This window comes from Brassica oleracea, chromosome C4, assembly GCF_000695525.1.
Source record: "Brassica oleracea var. oleracea cultivar TO1000 chromosome C4, BOL, whole genome shotgun sequence".
In the NCBI taxonomy this organism is placed as follows: domain Eukaryota; kingdom Viridiplantae; phylum Streptophyta; class Magnoliopsida; order Brassicales; family Brassicaceae; genus Brassica; species Brassica oleracea.
The window spans coordinates 52,042,728-52,059,897 of record NC_027751.1 but is presented as its reverse complement, the minus strand read 5'-3'; the positions used below and the strand labels follow the sequence as shown (position 1 = coordinate 52,059,897).

At 33.7% G+C, this 17,170-nt stretch overlaps 3 protein-coding genes across 6 annotated transcripts in view; 1 reads left to right on the top strand and 2 right to left on the bottom strand.

Moving 5' to 3' along the window:
• Positions 1-3,374: 3,374 nt before the first annotated feature.
• On the bottom strand, positions 3,375-5,978 carry LOC106337536 (transcription factor PIF4-like). Of its 2 annotated transcripts, XM_013776638.1 has the most exons (8): positions 5,709-5,978; positions 5,231-5,307; positions 4,526-5,147; positions 4,361-4,441; positions 4,149-4,214; positions 3,895-4,059; positions 3,763-3,802; positions 3,375-3,641 (listed from the first exon to the last, which is right to left on the bottom strand). In XM_013776638.1, the coding sequence occupies exons 2-8, from the start codon at positions 5,296-5,298 to the stop codon at positions 3,538-3,540; spliced, it is 1,146 nt and encodes a 381-aa protein (XP_013632092.1). In that variant the 5' UTR covers positions 5,299-5,307; positions 5,709-5,978; the 3' UTR covers positions 3,375-3,537. The 2 variants fall into 2 exon arrangements, with proteins under 2 accessions (XP_013632092.1, XP_013632091.1); XM_013776637.1 differs by having other exon boundaries at positions 3,763-4,059.
• Positions 5,979-6,183: 205 nt separating this feature from the next.
• Positions 6,184-16,106, top strand: LOC106340287 (transcription factor JUNGBRUNNEN 1-like). Of its 3 annotated transcripts, XM_013779166.1 has the most exons (5): positions 6,184-6,246; positions 6,337-6,398; positions 14,334-14,522; positions 14,771-15,045; positions 15,605-16,106. In XM_013779166.1, the coding sequence occupies exons 3-5, from the start codon at positions 14,339-14,341 to the stop codon at positions 15,977-15,979; spliced, it is 834 nt and encodes a 277-aa protein (XP_013634620.1). In that variant the 5' UTR covers positions 6,184-6,246; positions 6,337-6,398; positions 14,334-14,338; the 3' UTR covers positions 15,980-16,106. The 3 variants fall into 3 exon arrangements, with proteins under 3 accessions (XP_013634620.1, XP_013634619.1, XP_013634618.1); XM_013779165.1 differs by having other exon boundaries at positions 6,230-6,398; XM_013779164.1 differs by lacking the exons at positions 6,184-6,246; positions 6,337-6,398 and having other exon boundaries at positions 14,315-14,522.
• Positions 16,107-16,591: 485 nt separating this feature from the next.
• LOC106339824 overlaps positions 16,592-17,170 on the bottom strand; it is a 1,627-nt gene continuing 1,048 nt past the window's right edge. The window contains exon 3 of the mRNA XM_013778698.1: positions 16,592-16,953. Coding sequence (XP_013634152.1) covers positions 16,649-16,953 — 305 coding nt within the window. The 3' untranslated portion in view covers positions 16,592-16,648. The remainder of the gene's footprint in view (positions 16,954-17,170) is intronic.

Sequence of the window (17,170 nt, the reverse complement as noted above, 5' to 3'; positions counted from 1 at the left end):
TAATAGTTACTGACTTTTAATTATTCAATATATATTTATTATTTCATAATATATAAGAACATATAATACATAAAATAATTTATATATATAATGTTTATTCCGCGCAAGACGCAGATCTTAATCTAGTATATAAATAATTTGGTTAACACGGTTCAACATGCGAGCTATGGGTTTTGAGGATGTGATGGTTTTGGATGATAGCGTCTTGTTTCATTAGACTAGATATAAACTTATACTACTATACTAGGTATGTTGGAAAAAACATTAATCAACGCATGCAATGTAATGAAGATGTTGAATTAAGGTGGATTATTTAGAATTAAAGCTAAAAAGAGTTCTAATATATACACCGACCAATATCAATGATGTTGTTTTTTTACAGCAGTTAACAATCTTTTTAAAGTTCTGACTTCTGAAGTTAAAAAAAAAAGAAGATTGCGTATCTCTTTTTGGCACGTTTGATAAGTTACTCAGCTTATTGATCAGAGTGGTCCAGAAGGGCTGACGTGTAGTGAAACAATACGTTCGAATCCAAAGTGGAAAACGTCAGCTTTTTTGTTTGAATCGTACAAATAATAAACATTTTCTATTGTTAAAATATAACTCTGAAGAGAAAAATATACAAAGGAAATTCTCTAGACGCTTCTAAATGATTTAATACGATGTTGGTAGTTATGATTCTGGTTAGAATTGAAGACAAAACATTTACAATAATCCACGTTGAATGTTTTGACATCTGTTAAAAATTTCAAACATCATAATACAAAATATATCAAAACAGTTTTTTTTTTAACGCTCAGTAATCATTCAAATAAAAAGGTTTGGGAGACTCAAACGAGTGCACCATCGTACAAGGAGGGGTGAAAATCAACCCCGAACAGGCCTTAATAAAAAACCAAGATGCCAGTAGGCATCGAAGCATATAAAGAAGAGAGGAAAGCCCTAAGAGAACCATTAGATATAGGGCCAGTTATTACGGAAGAGCTCATGAGATAGCTTCAGCTGACAAAAGGGAGTGGAGCCACGCCGGGCCATTGGAGGCAACATACGACTGGTATCGTCGACCCGTCGTTACTGATGTAGCTATTGCGCCTGCAGCCGAGTTACATTCCAAATTTGCGTGGTGAACACTCCACCCCTCAATGGCCTGTAAATTATACGTAATAGCAGATACAAGGTGGTGGAAATGATGGAAGTTTTGCGGGTTAAGCAAGATGTCTCTCATCTCAATGGACGAGGATTCGAAAGAGACCTGGTGCTGACGAAGGTCTCGCATACTCTCAACTGCCCAGAGTAAAGAATAAAGTTAATATTAAAACAGTTGATATATCCTTTACTATGTGATTTTCTATCGAACGTCATTGAATATGAAATAGTTGACAAAAAAAAAAGAATATGAAATAGAGAATATACCTATAAATTAGTGTGTGATACTAATTACTACTACCATATACACCGGATGGAGCCACATTGATTTTTTTTAAATGAAAGTCATACAAACCAGGAGTAGGCACAAGCCGGGTACTTGGTATTTTTGATATACTTGGCACTCGGCTTGATTTATACGAGTAGTAAAAAAAATATTTGTATTTGGTTTGCTAAAAACGAGTACTTACAATTTCAATTATACTTGCTAAAAATTGACGGACTTGCAAGTTACTTGACTTGTTTTATTACTTGTTACTTGTAAATAATTATTCGCAAGTTTTTAATAATTATTTGTAATTTTTTTTGCTAATTCGTCGAAATTCAAAACTAAGTAAGTATATTATGCATACAGAATATTTCATTGTTTTCCTATATTTTAGTCAATTCGAGAAATATAATATCTAAGAAAGAAAAAAACGTCAAGATATATCACATATGTTTGATTAACTTATGAAAATAGAAATATAAACAAGTTATTTTACTATGATTTAAACATGTAAATTTGATCATCAACAAAAACGAGTAACAAACCAAATAACGCCAAGTAATTACTTTGATTTAAATACTTAATACTTGTCTTATACTTGCAAGTAGTTTAAATAAATTACTTGATACTCGACTTGGCCAAACCGAGTACTCGACTTTACGAGTTAAGTATCGATCAAGTAGTGAGTACGAGCCAACTAACAAGTAATTGTGCCCAGCCCTAATACAAACTGACATATGAAAAATTAAAAATTAATATCCAATGCACATTGTGTATTTAATTTACGCTTGCTATGACTCTACAGTTGAGGTTTCTAGAAGCTGTCATTGGTTACATGTTTGTACTGTAAAGAATCAATTCCAATTGGTACAGCAAATAGGTAAATAAGTCACCGGTATAGTGTGAAAATCCATCGTTATACAAACATTCAATCCTCTCCAAATCGTATTAACTCACATGTGCGCCATGATAAACTCATACTCGTAAATCATACCATTTTCTTTATTCCATTTCCATATACTGAACAGTGTCTTTTTCTTCCCAGAACAAAAAGTCAATAGGTGACAGTAAAATTAACTAAAAGACGGTCTTGGACAATTCCTGGTTATGTGGATGTGTTAAAAGATTTAAGTATAGATTATTTCAAAACTAAAAGTTTAATAAATGACAGATGACAATTCCAGGTTGTTCTTATGATTACATACATATAAAAGTTTAATTTGTACACTTTGTGGGAAAAAGAGTTAAAGCAATCGGTGAACATATCAAACTATATAGTTCAGTAAACATATCAAACAATGTGACTTATTCAGTAACATTTTTTCAAATAAACAATGCACAAGGAAATATCTAAGATATTTTACTCAATTATTGCTAAAATGGATTCTTACCAGTGGAGCACATGACTAAAATCCTAAAATGTCGATGTTTGATAAATGACAGATGACATTCATTGGAAACTGCTCCTTCACATGTGAGACTTGCCTTTTCCATCCCTATAATTAAACATTCGGCAAAAAGAAAATAAAAGCATATCTTACGAACAATATGACGTCATACAACGTTAACAAGTTATCAAACTCCGACCAGATCTCTTCTCTATGTACTTCTAAGAAGAGCTTGCGTTTGGTTATGTTTGATCATAAAGCATAGCTTTTGTTTGATTAATAATCATAAGTATGCATTTGATAATGGAATCCTAGCTAGATATAGTTTCTGTGATCTTTTTTCTAACATCAGATATAATTTCTTTGATCAAAAAACGAAATGTATGTTGTGATGGTTTAGCTACTTATCAAGAAAACAATTCTACGGGTATGATACGAGGTTGTGGAAAATATTTTCAACTACTTGGACAAATCCACAGAATTACAAAAAAACATGTATTTTACTTTTAAAGGTTCTACAGAATTTTACAAAAACATGTATTTTATTTACTTTTAAAGGTTCTACAGAAATAATGCCATTTTACAAAAAAAAAGGTTCTACAGAATTACAAAAAGCTCATCTCATTTTGACAAAAATTAAACGTACATAAACTCGCATATACAGAAAATAACGTTTTAATCATGTTCATAAGGTTATCTATATAAATAAACCAAGAAGAAAAGAAAAGTGCAACGTCAGTTTTGTAGCTCTAACGAGAACCGTCGGTGGTCTTCGCCGGCGCAGACGGTTGTTGACTTTGCTGTCCCGCCTGAGAACCAAATCTTAGCATCTCCACCGGCTGCGTATAATATCAAACCACAACGTGTCAAATCATCATAAGTCGTTTAGCACTAAAGTAGACGACGTCGTTGATGCTCAAATAACACTCAAGTAAATAGTCTACGTCGTATGAGCCTTACCTGAGGCGCGGCCTGCATCTGTGGGAATACGCCAATGTATCTATCAAACCAATTGGAGAAAACTTGGTTTTGTATCGGATTTTGACAAACTATACCGGGATTGTTCATAACCGGAAATCGAGGCAACTGTACCGGGCTCTGCATCTGGCGGATGAACGGCTGAGGTTGTACGCCAGGGAGCATCATCGGAGCTGTCGCAGCAGCAGCCATTCCATTCCCCATCCACATAACTTGAAGTTGTAACTTAAGTGACTTCATGTAATCTATGGTTTCGTCCAATATTGATAATTTATCAGTCTGCCAAAAAAAAAAAACAAATCCAATTAATAACAAGTTTTTCAATTTAATCAATCAATCTCCGAATCATTTTCTAGTTTGTAACTTACTTTAGTGCAGTGAGGTATTAGTTCTTGCAAAGTCTTCATTCTCTCATTGATCCTATCTCTTCTCCTCTATTTTAATTAACACAAAACAGTTTATATCTCTTATCTTTGTCCGAATACACAATCTACTAACATTAATTACTATATATCATACATAATTATATATAGACTTTTGTTTGACAAAATAATTATATTTAGACGAACCGATGAAGTACCCTTTCGGAGAGATTATGAACTTCAGCTGCTCGACTCCTGCCCGTTGATCCTGGTCGTTGGTTCGTTTTGTTACCTATTACCTGTAAAAAGTTTCAAGAAATATGAGCAATGTACGAAAACACGTTTCAAGAACTTAATATCATGAGCTAAAAAATAAAACATACATCTGGTTGAGATGCATATTCATCAGTGTCCACTATATGTTTTCTCTTACGGTCTGTTGTAATGCTTTGCACACCAGCCATTTCTTTGATGTTCTTGCCAAAGCTGCAACCAGAGGAGCCACCTGATGATGAACCTGCGTTATGGTAAAGCCTTTCATTGACAGTTTTGCTCCGATCATGACGCACTGAGACATCAAGATTGTTATGAGATTGGCTGCTTCCGCAATGGCTCGGTCCAACGGTCACAACCGAGTATTGTTCCTTTCCTAGTTCCTTGACACTTGATGATGAATCCGTTAACCTAAACATAGGAGGAGGCATGGCCTGATCAGGAGGGTCAGGACCGGCCTCGTGCTTAACCATCTCTGAGGCTGGTCTCTCCAGGGGATTACCGGTTGAGAAGAAATGAGATGAGAAGCCGTCGGTTATGAATTGGTCTTCATATGGAGGGTATTGTAACCAAGAGACGGTTTCTTGATCCTCAAGAAAGGTGTGGGATCTTAGGGTTTCTTGATGATGATCATGTTTCACAGTTTGGGCTTGGGTTTGCTCTCTGTTAGTTTGGCTCTGCAGAACCACTTGCCCATCTCGCCATAACAACTCTACTAGTTCATCCTGTGGCCTACAAATATGTACACTCAGATACTATTATATAGATTTTTTTTTTTAAACGCTAAATGAATAGTTAGATTAAACATAATATACCTTAAAGATGATCTCCTATTGTTGGATAAGTTGCAATTCTCCTCAAAATTCCAACCTTGATGTTCCATGTCAGATCTCTAGAGACATGTCAAAAGAATTATTTTATCAACCTCAAATAAGATACATAAGTGAACAGAGCTAATCTGATGTCAAAAAAAGTGAACAGAGCTAATCATGACTTATGATTAAGAGATACAGAGATGCATAAAGTAGGGTTTTATAATATCAACTCCAATAGTTTATAACACTAATCATTATCTTAGAAATAATTAAGATTATAAAAACAGGAACATGTGCTCATTCTCCTGTTACACATTTTTAATATATTCCAACAATATAGGAAGGATCAAAGAAATAGTTAATTTTTCAGTTCAAAGAAATAGTTAATTTAGTAGAGATGAAAAAAATAAAGAAACAACAACTGATTCCATATATAGCAACATCTTCCGAAGCCAAAAGACCTTATTAGAATACTGACCAGATTTGGAAAGTTTCTGGCCGAATCGGAAGTTGAAGAAGATCGAAACCTGATTAGTGGAAGTAGAAGTTCCACACCAGAATTTTCTCTTTCCTCTCACTAGCTTTGCATGATAAAACTAAAGACTAGATATTGTTAAGAAACTCTCATAAAACGTGAAAGAAACAGAGAAGAAGCAGAGAGAAGGAGAGAGAGAGCAAGGTTCTTTACTTCTTTTGGTACAGACAGAAAGCGACAGGAGTATAAAGACTTTAAAGCCAGATAGAGATATTACAGCGAAGGAGATAATGATTCTGTAAGGACAACAGTACTGCAACCTTTAAGAACGAACGCCACGTGGCAAGTTCTGGGACATTATGTTAGATTCAATGGGACCCACAAGTGGAAATCTTCTTCTTTAGCGATGAGATCTATTGCTAGATTTCTAGAGGTGCTTTCTGATCTGTACCTTATCTGAAAAGAACTCTGCAAACAATGATTTGAGGGTGGTTTTGTCAAATCACAACTCCTATGACTTCTTTCTCTGCACATGATTTGTGTAAGATGACGTTTTATTCTTCACTATCCAACAAGTTAAATTACGTTTTTTTGTCATAAACGATGTAAATTAAGGTCGGATTGTTATCAGAGTTCAATGTTCTACTGAATTTGAAGCAGAAGTCTCAAGAAATTGTCGGGGAAAAAACTCTGGTAACCTTTATATTTTTATACCATTCACCTAAAGGATAAAAACTAGTGTTTCTCTATTGATTCATAACTTCATATCGTTTTGCAATTAATTATGTTGTCGTAATACCAATTAATCGTGGACCGTCGTGCCTACTGGTAATGGACCACATCCCCACCGGAGTCTCGGATTCTATTTCCAACATCAGCACATTAGCTATAGGGTGTTGATTGGTAAGAGCCGTGATTTCAATTTTTGGTTGTAAAAATATTGCTGCAATATTTTTGTTTTGGTTTTAGATTTTTAAATTTTAAAAGCTTTTAAATTTAGACTGTAGGTATTTGTCTCTGCAGAACAATTATAAAGACATGATTTTAAAAAAATGCTCTAGACTTTAAAAAAGAGCTGTGAATTAAAAAAAAAATACAATCAAGATTGATGTAGATTTAGAGTTGTAAGTATTATTGTGGATGTAGAGAACATCTACGGCAGTAGCCAAATACTTTATGAATTTTGTTTGTCTTTAGCAAATGCATATCATTTTCTCTTAATCGTACCGTGAACATAAAATCTTAATCACTCTCTAGCAACATGATTTCAAAATTTCTTCCATTTATTAAGATTGAGAGAAGATATGCTTTCTAATTCATGAAACAAGGAGAATATATTGGATAATAGTTGTGAAACCCTAAGAGAAAATGAAAGAAGCTAACTACTATAGTAATAAGGAATATATTTTATATTTGAATATATATCTATATATCGTAAATTCGTAATACAATTCAAACTTGTGATATCCAAATAAACGACCGATAATAATAAATTTTTTTTATTGAATTGAATGTTGAATTTATTCAAATCAAAAGCCTTTGGTTTACATAAGTGCATCATATTTTGAAAGCATAAAAACAAACTGTGCTAAAAGACTTTATACATTTCTATATGCCTATATCTCTTGTGGCGAACCAAAACCTTAATCCTTCTTCATACTTGTTATCTCCCATTCTTTAAATTGTTGTGAATCTGTTTCTGATATTCTTATCCAGTAGATGAACAATTCTCTGTACTGAAGATAGTTGAGTCCCGATAGTTGTGAATCGGCCTGTAGTCTTTCATCATCCTTGCTTTTCCTTCTTTGGTATTAGAGCCAAGACAGTTGAGTTGAGACCCTTTGGCAAGAACCCTTAGATGAAAAAATACTGAATTGCTATTGTAACATCCTTCCCTATGACCGCCCATGCTTCCTTAAAGAACTCCAAAGTTAGACCATCTGGACCAGGATACTTGTTGCTCGGCATTTTGAATATTATATATTTAACCTCCTCCTCTGTAACTTCTCTCTCCAGCAGAACTCTATAATCCTCACTGCATTTAAATTTAAATAGCTCCTCCAACCTTTCTTTTGTTGTTCCTTCGTAATCTGGAGGATTATGGTTTAAGAATCCATGGAAAAACCTCTCAGCTTCTCTCTTCACGTCATCACCTTCCACAACTGTCCCATCTTCACATAAGATTTTTCTAATTGAGTTCTGAATTTCTCTAATTTTAATTATGGAATACTCTATTATTCCCATCTCCCACTTATAACCAGTGTAATTTAGATCTTTGTTTGTTCAGATCCTCCTCCAAATCAGCCAGCTTCTTCCATTTTTCATATGCTAAACCCTTCTCCTTAATAGCTTCAGGCGTCGGATTTAGCATTGTTTGCTTCTGTTTCTCGCAGAGACTCAAATAAGATTCCTTGGTTCTCTTGTATAATGTTCCCAGCTTCTCTTTACTCAACAGTCTTAGAGGTTGGTTAAGCCCCTTTAAATTTTTTGTGAGTCTGAACATGGCTGATGTAGAATGAAAGAGCGGCGCATAATGACTCCACTATGTCTCTAGAAGCGGAATGAACTCAGGCATTTTGGTTATAGCGTTTGTGAATTTAAAAGTCTTCCTCTTCCTCCTCTCCCCTTCTTTAAATTGGATTCTACGTCTTAGATTATCAGAGTAACCTCCAGCTTTAAATATACTATAAATCCTTGAGTGCTGTTGCATTCATTCTTCATTAATAAGAACTCTATCCAGCTTCTTGCAGATAATTCCTTCTTCTCCTTTATTACATCAGGTATGTAGAGGACCTTGATAGCTCATATCAACAAGATTACAATGCTTCACCACTGATTGAAATCTCTCATACCTGTCGGCATATTTGTTGGTGTGCCAAAAATTGAGTGCTCATTACTCTCCAAAATTTCGTCGAAATCCCCCATGATTTATGGCGAAAAAGACTAGAATCCTTATGATTCTTTATATCTTCCCATAAAATTCTCATTTCCTCTACTGTATTCAAAGCATAAACAAAAGAGCAGAAAAATTATTCATCACTATCTTCCATCTTCACTGAACATGTTATAATTTGGCTACACTTGAAAACCGGAGTAAGCCTCACCTTCACTCTCCACATTACCCATATTCTCCCATGCGGATTGTATTCATAATTTGAAAGAACATTCCAATCTCTAAACCCCTCCATATACATTTTATTTGCCTTTCTTTCTTTTACTCTAGTTTCAATTAGACATCAAAACCAAGCATCAATTCCTCTTAACCATTTATGTACGACGTTATGTTTTGTTGATTGATTAAATCCTCGTACGTTCCAAAAGAAGCTTGTCATTGAGTATTCTTGCGGACACATTTCCTGGCCTTCTTGCTAGGATTATTATCCTTCGCTTTCTGGACAGATGTATCCGACAAGAACCTATGATTATTCTTTGACGTACGTGGTAAATATTGTCTTATCAGCTCTTCTTGCTCAATTTCTTCTTCCTCTTCATCAGCTTCCCCAATCCCCTCTTCTTCCTCAATTTCTCCTGGTTCTAGTTTTGTCTTCTCTATATTTTTATTCACCTCCGTTCCTTTTCCTTTATTCATTATCTTTATCTCTCCTGATCCTTCTAACTCTTCCTTATCATCAACTCCCCTATCATCCAAGATGCTCAAAGCTGAGAACCTTGATGGAGTGATTTTTACTTGACCATACTCCATTTCCTTTTGCTTCCCAGAACTTCTTCCAACTTTATTCGGATTGAACCATCCCTGATTTTTCTCTCCTCATGCATCCTTGTTTAATTCTACTTCCTATTCTTTTTTTCTCATTACTTTTTGATCTCATGTCTTCCTCATTCTTCTTTTTAGATCACGATCCTTCCATTCTTGTATTTTCATGTGCCATGTCCTCTTTTTTCTTAATACATACCTTTTCCAAATGACCACATTTCCCACAATCAGTACTTCTTAGAGGGAGCCATGGATAAATGAATTCAATATTAACCGGCTTCCCCTGTATCTTGAAGTTAATCATCCTTGGCAACTCCTTAGTAAGATCAGCTTTCACAAATATTTTTGCAATCTCAAAAGTTGAGCAAGCTGCTATTTATGGACGCAGCCTAACTGGAAATCCCACAACACTTGTAATGAAACTGAGACATTCCCAAGAGAACATGTTCATAGGCACATTCTTCAGATGCACCCATAGCGGTACTGATTCCTCCTCTGCTGGTGTCGCTTCAATGTTTGGCTGCCATTTTGAAACCACCATAGGTATGTTTGCAATACTCCACATTCCACGCCTCAAGATCCGTTCCTTTGCTGAGTTGTTTGTTACTTTGAACTTCATCATTTTAGAACTCATCTCATACACCTCAATCTTATGCGATGAGTCTCCAAATTTCCAGATCTTGTTTAGAATAACATGTACCTTCGCTACATGTGGTGCTTCCTCCAAAAATTTGCCGATAAGGAAATCCTCCCATAGAGGCGATGATTCCTCAATCACTTCCGCCGGAACCTCCACTATTTGTTCCCCTTCCATTTCCGAGAGATGTAGTTCGTATTTCTTCAAAACCTTCTTTTCATGTGCTACTGAAACCCACGAGTTACCCAATCGAGCAGGAGGATCTGGTATCCCCCAGTGACTCTTGAGAGCCCATCATCACCGCCGTAGATCGTGCGACAGTGGAAGAAACCCAAGAGATCGAGAATCGATAATCGCCTCAAAATCGTATTTTTTCTAAAACAGTGTGTTTTTTCACACGCTTGAATTAATATCATAACATAACATATTAACATATAAAATAGTGTAAGTGGTCTACTCCGTCCTTGTGACAAAAAAAAAGGTCTACTCCGTCCATTGTTGTCTCGAAGTGCAACACTGATGGAGCAGCAAGAAGGATATACGCATGTGGAAGCGGATTGTGCTAGGTTTTGAGCTAGGAACCTCTCAGAGAGCTCTGAGATCTGGTTTGGAACTAAATTAAGCAATATTAAGGCAGTCCTCAAGTTTTCAAATAGAAAGTTAGTGTCAAATGGGCAATGGAGAGTGCGATGAAGCTCTGGGAGTCACTCATGTTGTGTTTGAGACGCATGCCGAAGATGATATATAATCAATCAAGTCACCGGAACTATGGCCTTCTATAATGGTTATTGTCCAAGATAACATATGTGACAATTCACCACCAGTCGAATTAGCCTTATAAATTATGGCCAGTCATCGTAAAGGTACTCGTATAAAATTCATCTAGGTTTTACAACAATGGTTTTGACGTAATGGGCCTATGGGTGAAGCTTATTAACGTAAGCTAATTATAGGAAAGGGCCCAATATCTTGGGGAAAACGTAAAGGTACTTGTATATACCAACGGCTAACGTTTCTTATGTTATAACTTGCCGTCTTTCTAGTTTTGATTGTTGTTTAGTTTTTCTGTGTTCGAGTATGAACATACTCTTTATAGAAACCTGATACTGACAGATCCCATTCAGTGTTTGTCTGTTTTTCATGTCGAAGAAATTCAAAAAAGTCATGGAGTTGAAAATTTGGATATTATGTTTCTTTGACTCTCTTCCTCCTTTGAAAAGTTATTAGTTATTTTGATTTTTTTAAATCTTATTTATTTATTTATTTATTTATTTATTTTGCCCAAGACGATCAATGTATTCGTACTAAGATTGTTGCAGGCACCTTCTATTATTTGTATCTTTTATTGAAAATTTATGATAATATTCAACAGTCAAATTGTAGACTTTGAATGTTATATTCAAATGGCAGCAAAGCTAAGTTATTGTCTGTCCTTTAAGTTAACTTTGATAATTTATTTCTCCTAGCTGTCGTTTTAACCTTCATCTGGGGCGGATCGCAACCAACCCTTATAATTTTTTTTTCTGTATTATACATACGTAGTGGCTAATCACAAATAATTAAGATCATGCATACGTCATATTTACTTCACGCATGTTTACAACTGATAACTAAGTTTTGTGACAAATCAGAAAATTAAGATTGTTCTCATATTTGTTGTCGATAGAAATGTCATCAAGTTGAACTGGTTTTTAATGTGTTTGTAGATGATTATCACTAGCTTATTTGGTGGGGAAGCAACTCTTTCGTATCTAGGATTTTTCTTCTCTCTTCATATAGTATGAACTGGGATTGAACTCAACATATCAAGTCAGAGATTAAGAAGATGGTCCATGTCTGGATATGTGAGTAGATAGGTGATTAATGATCAGTTTGTCGTATTTCTTCCTCTCAAGAAAACTCTTGTGGGTTTGTCCACCACACATACTAATTATTGAATATTTGGATTATAACAAAAAAGTAGGTACATCAAACTTTCTTTATCTATGTAGCAAACACTTTGGAATGCAGAATTTGATGATAGGAGAATTGTTATTATTCAATACATTTGGTTACCGTCCACGTTTGTGTTTGGCTCCCCGGCTATTAAAATAGTTGAGTCTACATATGAAGCATATTTAAAAGTTAGCTGTTGGTTCGTATGAGTGCGTATCTTATTTTTAAATATATTTTACATCTTTTCGACAGTTTGGAAATCTGGAGTATGGTCATACCACGTGAATCACCTATACGTATACATATTGAACTTACGGTTTTATTGATAACGTAATATAATCACTGTGTATATATACGTAACAACTATGAATAACGACATGTTTGAATTTCGATAATATTACATCATACTATATTATTTTCTTTTTGTCAGAAATATTAAATCATATATAACTAGTTTTTTATCGTATCATATATATATATATTTAGTTGCAATCAACAATCTAATTATTTTCCATTTTCCCTGGACTTTTCTGCATACCAACAAAGACGACATCCACATTTAAGTTATAAACTGTCCACTCCACATAACACCTACGTTCGTACAGATAACTTCTCAACCAAATTCTACATAAATGTGTTCATACTATATATTATTTTACGTTTTTTTTCAATATAACGAATTATACAAAGGTTCTGCATAAAAAAAACATTTGCAAAAAATTCACTAATGTCTAGGCTTATTTTATTTTTACTTAATTTTTATTTTAATAATTTTATCTTTCATGAACTATTTTGAAAAAATATCTTTTAATGTTAATTAAATATATCTTTATATATTTATCAGTCACCTTTATATATATATTTTACATACACATACATGTAAATATCGGCACGAATCAGATATCTGGAGGTTTGAAAGTAATTGTGATCCGATTCCTTTTGTCTGAATAATTAATTATCCGATTTGATTTGATTCATAGCCATCCGGATATACGGTGTTCCGGATATCCGGAAAATTTTATATTTTTAACCGGATATCCGATTCGATCCGTAAAAAAAATAAAAAATAAAAATCTAAAATAATATAAAATAATAAAATATTATTACAAAAATAAAAAAATATTTACTTTTTGAATACTAATAGCTAATTTAATAAATTTAGTGAATAAAAATATTGGAAAACTTATTTAAAATATATTATTTGTATAACTTATATATATAATTCATTAAATATATGTATATATATAGCATATAACGAGTCAAATCGGATATTTGTTTTCAAAAAAATTAATATTTGTGATTTGTTTCGTTTTCTACAGATATTACATATTAGTATTTGCTTTGCTTCGTAGAATTACTGATATCCAGATTTTCTGTTCGAATCGAAAATGATAACCAATTGAATCAAAATTTACGGATATTTTGCCTCGCCCTACATACATGTGTACATTGATGTGAACACATATATAACTAAATATTCACTAAAAATGAGGATTCTAATTTTCTTGGAAGCTGGTATATTCTTTTTTTAATGTTTCCTTTTACCATCGACCAAATTCTAATGAGATGATTTGTTTTAATAATTTTTTTTTCTTTTTCTTCAGTTATTATCTAGATTTGATTTGATTTTTCATGCATTTATAAATTATAATATGAAATCATTTGTTCGACATCAGGACTGTCTAAAATTCATATAACATGGAACCAAACAAATAATAATAGATTTTGGTTATCATTGAAAAAATAAAAAACCTCAAGCATTTTAACCCAATAAACAAAATAAATATTGATTCAGAACGATAGTTATATTTTAGTAGATTAAAAACAAAAAAAACTAAAATAAAACCGAACTGATATCAAAATTAAATAGACTTGATGTCTTCTTATCTTAAGAAATAACGAAATTAATAATTTCATCCCGCGCAAGGTGCAGATTATTATTTAGTGTGTGTATATAATACTTTCTCCGTTTTTAAATAAGTATCATTTTGACATTTTTCACACATATTAAAAAGGTGAAAAGCTTAATTAAGTTTCTATTGATTATACATGTTTGACCAATAATATTTCAGATAAATAAAATTATTTATAGATCAATGCATTTTGTAATTAATTTAAACTGAAAGTAAATAAAATTTGTATAGAAATTCTAAAGGGACAAGAAAAAATGTTAGAATGACATGTAATATAGGAAGTAATAGTCAAAGTCATTCGTAATTGACCGAGCACCAGTTGAACGCCACCAAATACTCATTATATTGATAACCATTTACCCTATATATATGTATGGAGAACCTTTATTCATAGAGACATGATTCGTGATATAAAGAGATCGATGTAGTGAATATGAGTGGTGAAGGTAAGGATCACGAAGAAGAAGATGAAGCAAAACTTCCTGGATTCAGGTTTCATCCCACTGACGAAGAGCTTTTAGGGTATTATCTTCGAAGAAAAGTAGAGAACAAACCCATCAAACTCGAACTTATCAAACAGATCGATATCTACAAGTTCGATCCTTGGGATCTTCCCAGTAAGTCTTTATACTGGATCACCCTCGTTTTCTCATTTCTTTCTCAAATCATAGGACACTAGTAACTACTAACTAGTGGTATCTTATATGTTCAGTAAGGATCAAAACGATACAAGAAAACAATTAATATACCTAATATATACATAATTAGGTAAAATAAATAATGCAGACACGTATATACATAATTTGTACTGTATCTTTCATGAAGGTGACATATTAATATGAACATTTATTGTGGATTTTATTAGGAGTAAGCAGCGTTGAGGAAAACGAGTGGTACTTCTTCTGCATGAGAGGCAGGAAATACAAGAATAGTGTTAGACCAAACCGAGTCACCGGTTCAGGTTTCTGGAAAGCCACCGGTATTGATAAACCGGTTTACTCCAATCTTGATTGCGTTGGCCTAAAGAAGTCTCTAGTTTACTATCTTGGTTCAGCCGGTAAGGGCTCTAAAACCAATTGGATGATGCATGAATTTCGCCTCCCATCTACCGCAAAATCTGAGTCACCAACTCAACAAGCAGTAAGTTTAATCCGATTTAAATTGTCCTGTGAGTAACTTAATAAATCGGTTTATGTAACCAAGAAGAGTATGCATCATGCTAAACCTCCATTTTTTAGTGCGATACTTTTCCTATATTCGTGGTGTTAAATGCTTTAAAAAGTCAGTCACGAATGCACATTTCCATACGATGTATTGATCACATATTCTTTTTCCTGAAAATGGGACCAACTTTTATTAAAATTTAATACTAGACTCCTGAAAGTTTTATATTTAACAATACAATCATGAGAAGAAATATCAGATTTTTTTAAAATACATGAAAATGTCCACAATAGACTAATTATTTGTTTCCTTTAATACCGTTTGATGGAATATACTTTGTGCTAAACTTTGGGTATAATAATGTGTCTATCAATCAAAATCATAATAATCATCCATTAGTTTAATGTACTTTTCTTTGAATTTTCTTTATAAAATTAAAAACCATAATATAAACGCATCATGCAATCATAAATTGCTTTCAGATATTACAGTTGAAAACTTTTTTGATGGTCCGTGACCCGTCTTGTTTTCACAGGAGGTGTGGACACTATGCAGAATCTTCAAACGAGTCACACATCATCGAAACCCAACCACCCTACAACCAAACCGTAGACCGGTTATCACCTTAACTGATTCATGTTCGAAGACAAGCAGCTTAGATTCCGATCACACTAGCCATCACGTCGTAGAATCCTTGTCCCACAAGCTACATGAGCCGCAGCGTCAGCCACAGACGCAGAATCCTTATTGGAACCAACTTACTACGGTTGGTTTCAATCAACCGACATATACTTGTCATGATAACAACTTGGTTAATCTCTGGAACATCAACGGTGAAGATTTCATCGGAGAACCAGCAAGTTGGGATGAACTTAGATCAGTTATAGATGGAAATACTAATCACTTGTAATAACTTTTCTATCTCCTAGTGTGGGAGATGTGTTTGATGCTGATTTTGTTCTCATTCAGAACCAACTCGGATCCTGTTTTTTTTCCTTCATGTTTTGATACTACTAATAATATTATATACATATCAATAGCCATGTTGTTCAATAAAATATATATATATATATATATTAGTCTGAATCAATAAGAAGACAGCCTATAGAAGGAGAAATATGTTCTAACAGCAAAGAAAAACACAAATATAATCAGTTTCTGTGTTCATTTGACTCAATTCACAAAACAGTTGGATGAAACAATCTAACAAACCCAAAACTAGCTAATAAAAATTGTAGTGAAACTACTCGATTGCAGAATGATAAGCAATGGCAAGCCAAAAGCACTATAGAGGCTCACCAAATCTGTAACATAGACTGGGAAGTACATGAAGAAATATAATCACCAGGTAAAACTCATGAACTTCACTTATTATGTTTGAATGTTGGCTCATTGTCTTGTAACTTACTGTTTAGACTAATTTGGTTTACTATGCATTTGGAAAGAGTACACAAGCTAACACATGAAGATCCTATTGTCTTTCATTCTCTATGCTCTTCCTATTCAAATAACAAGTAACACATATATAGAACCAAGACTTGAAAGAAAGGATTATGTTCATCATTTATTGTACACATACTTAAGGAAAGAGTTGAACATAGCCAGTCAAAATAGCAATCCCAAGGATCAACAAAGGCGGAAGGATTACAAAGGCGCCGATGGTAGAAAAGAAAACAGAGTCATTCCTCTGAGAGACCTCGTTAAGGTAGCTTTGCCTCTTAATGTTCCTTTTCTGAGAAGTGGTTAAGAACTTAGGGCTCACTTTCTTCAAGTTCTTCCCCAAGGGAATGGTGAAGTCATCGTCTCTGTCACCAACAAGACTAGCCAATTGGTCACGCACTGTGAGTCCCCTCAAGCCACCACCACCACCATCACTCAAGTAACCTGATAATTCATGTAAAACCCTAATTGATTAAGAGTAAATAGTAACTAGGCTCAGTATCCAGCCTATTTTTCAATACCAAAATTATAATCTAAACATTTAAAAAAATCGAAATTCTGACACTATTTAACTAACAACTTTTTAACGATTCCTAGCTAAATTTGTTTAGTTTTACTGTATAAAACTCTCGATTTATTTTATTAATTCAATAACTAAACC

Excerpts from the sequence above, each read along its gene's own strand:
- LOC106340287 (XM_013779166.1), top strand. The coding sequence starts at position 14,339 with ATGAGTGGTGAAGGTAAGGATCACGAAGAAGAAGATGAAGCAAAACTT. Across the intron at positions 14,523-14,770 it reads CGATCCTTGGGATCTTCCCA|GAGTAAGCAGCGTTGAGGAA; the intron begins GTAAGTCTTTAT and ends GGATTTTATTAG. Across the intron at positions 15,046-15,604 it reads AGTCACCAACTCAACAAGCA|GAGGTGTGGACACTATGCAG; the intron begins GTAAGTTTAATC and ends TTGTTTTCACAG.
- LOC106337536 (XM_013776637.1), bottom strand. The coding sequence starts at position 5,298 with ATGGAACATCAAGGTTGGAATTTTGAGGAGAATTGCAACTTATCCAAC. Across the intron at positions 4,442-4,525 it reads AATATGCATCTCAACCAGAT|GTAATAGGTAACAAAACGAA; the intron begins GTATGTTTTATT and ends AACTTTTTACAG. Across the intron at positions 4,215-4,360 it reads TTCATAATCTCTCCGAAAGG|AGGAGAAGAGATAGGATCAA; the intron begins GTACTTCATCGG and ends TAATTAAAATAG.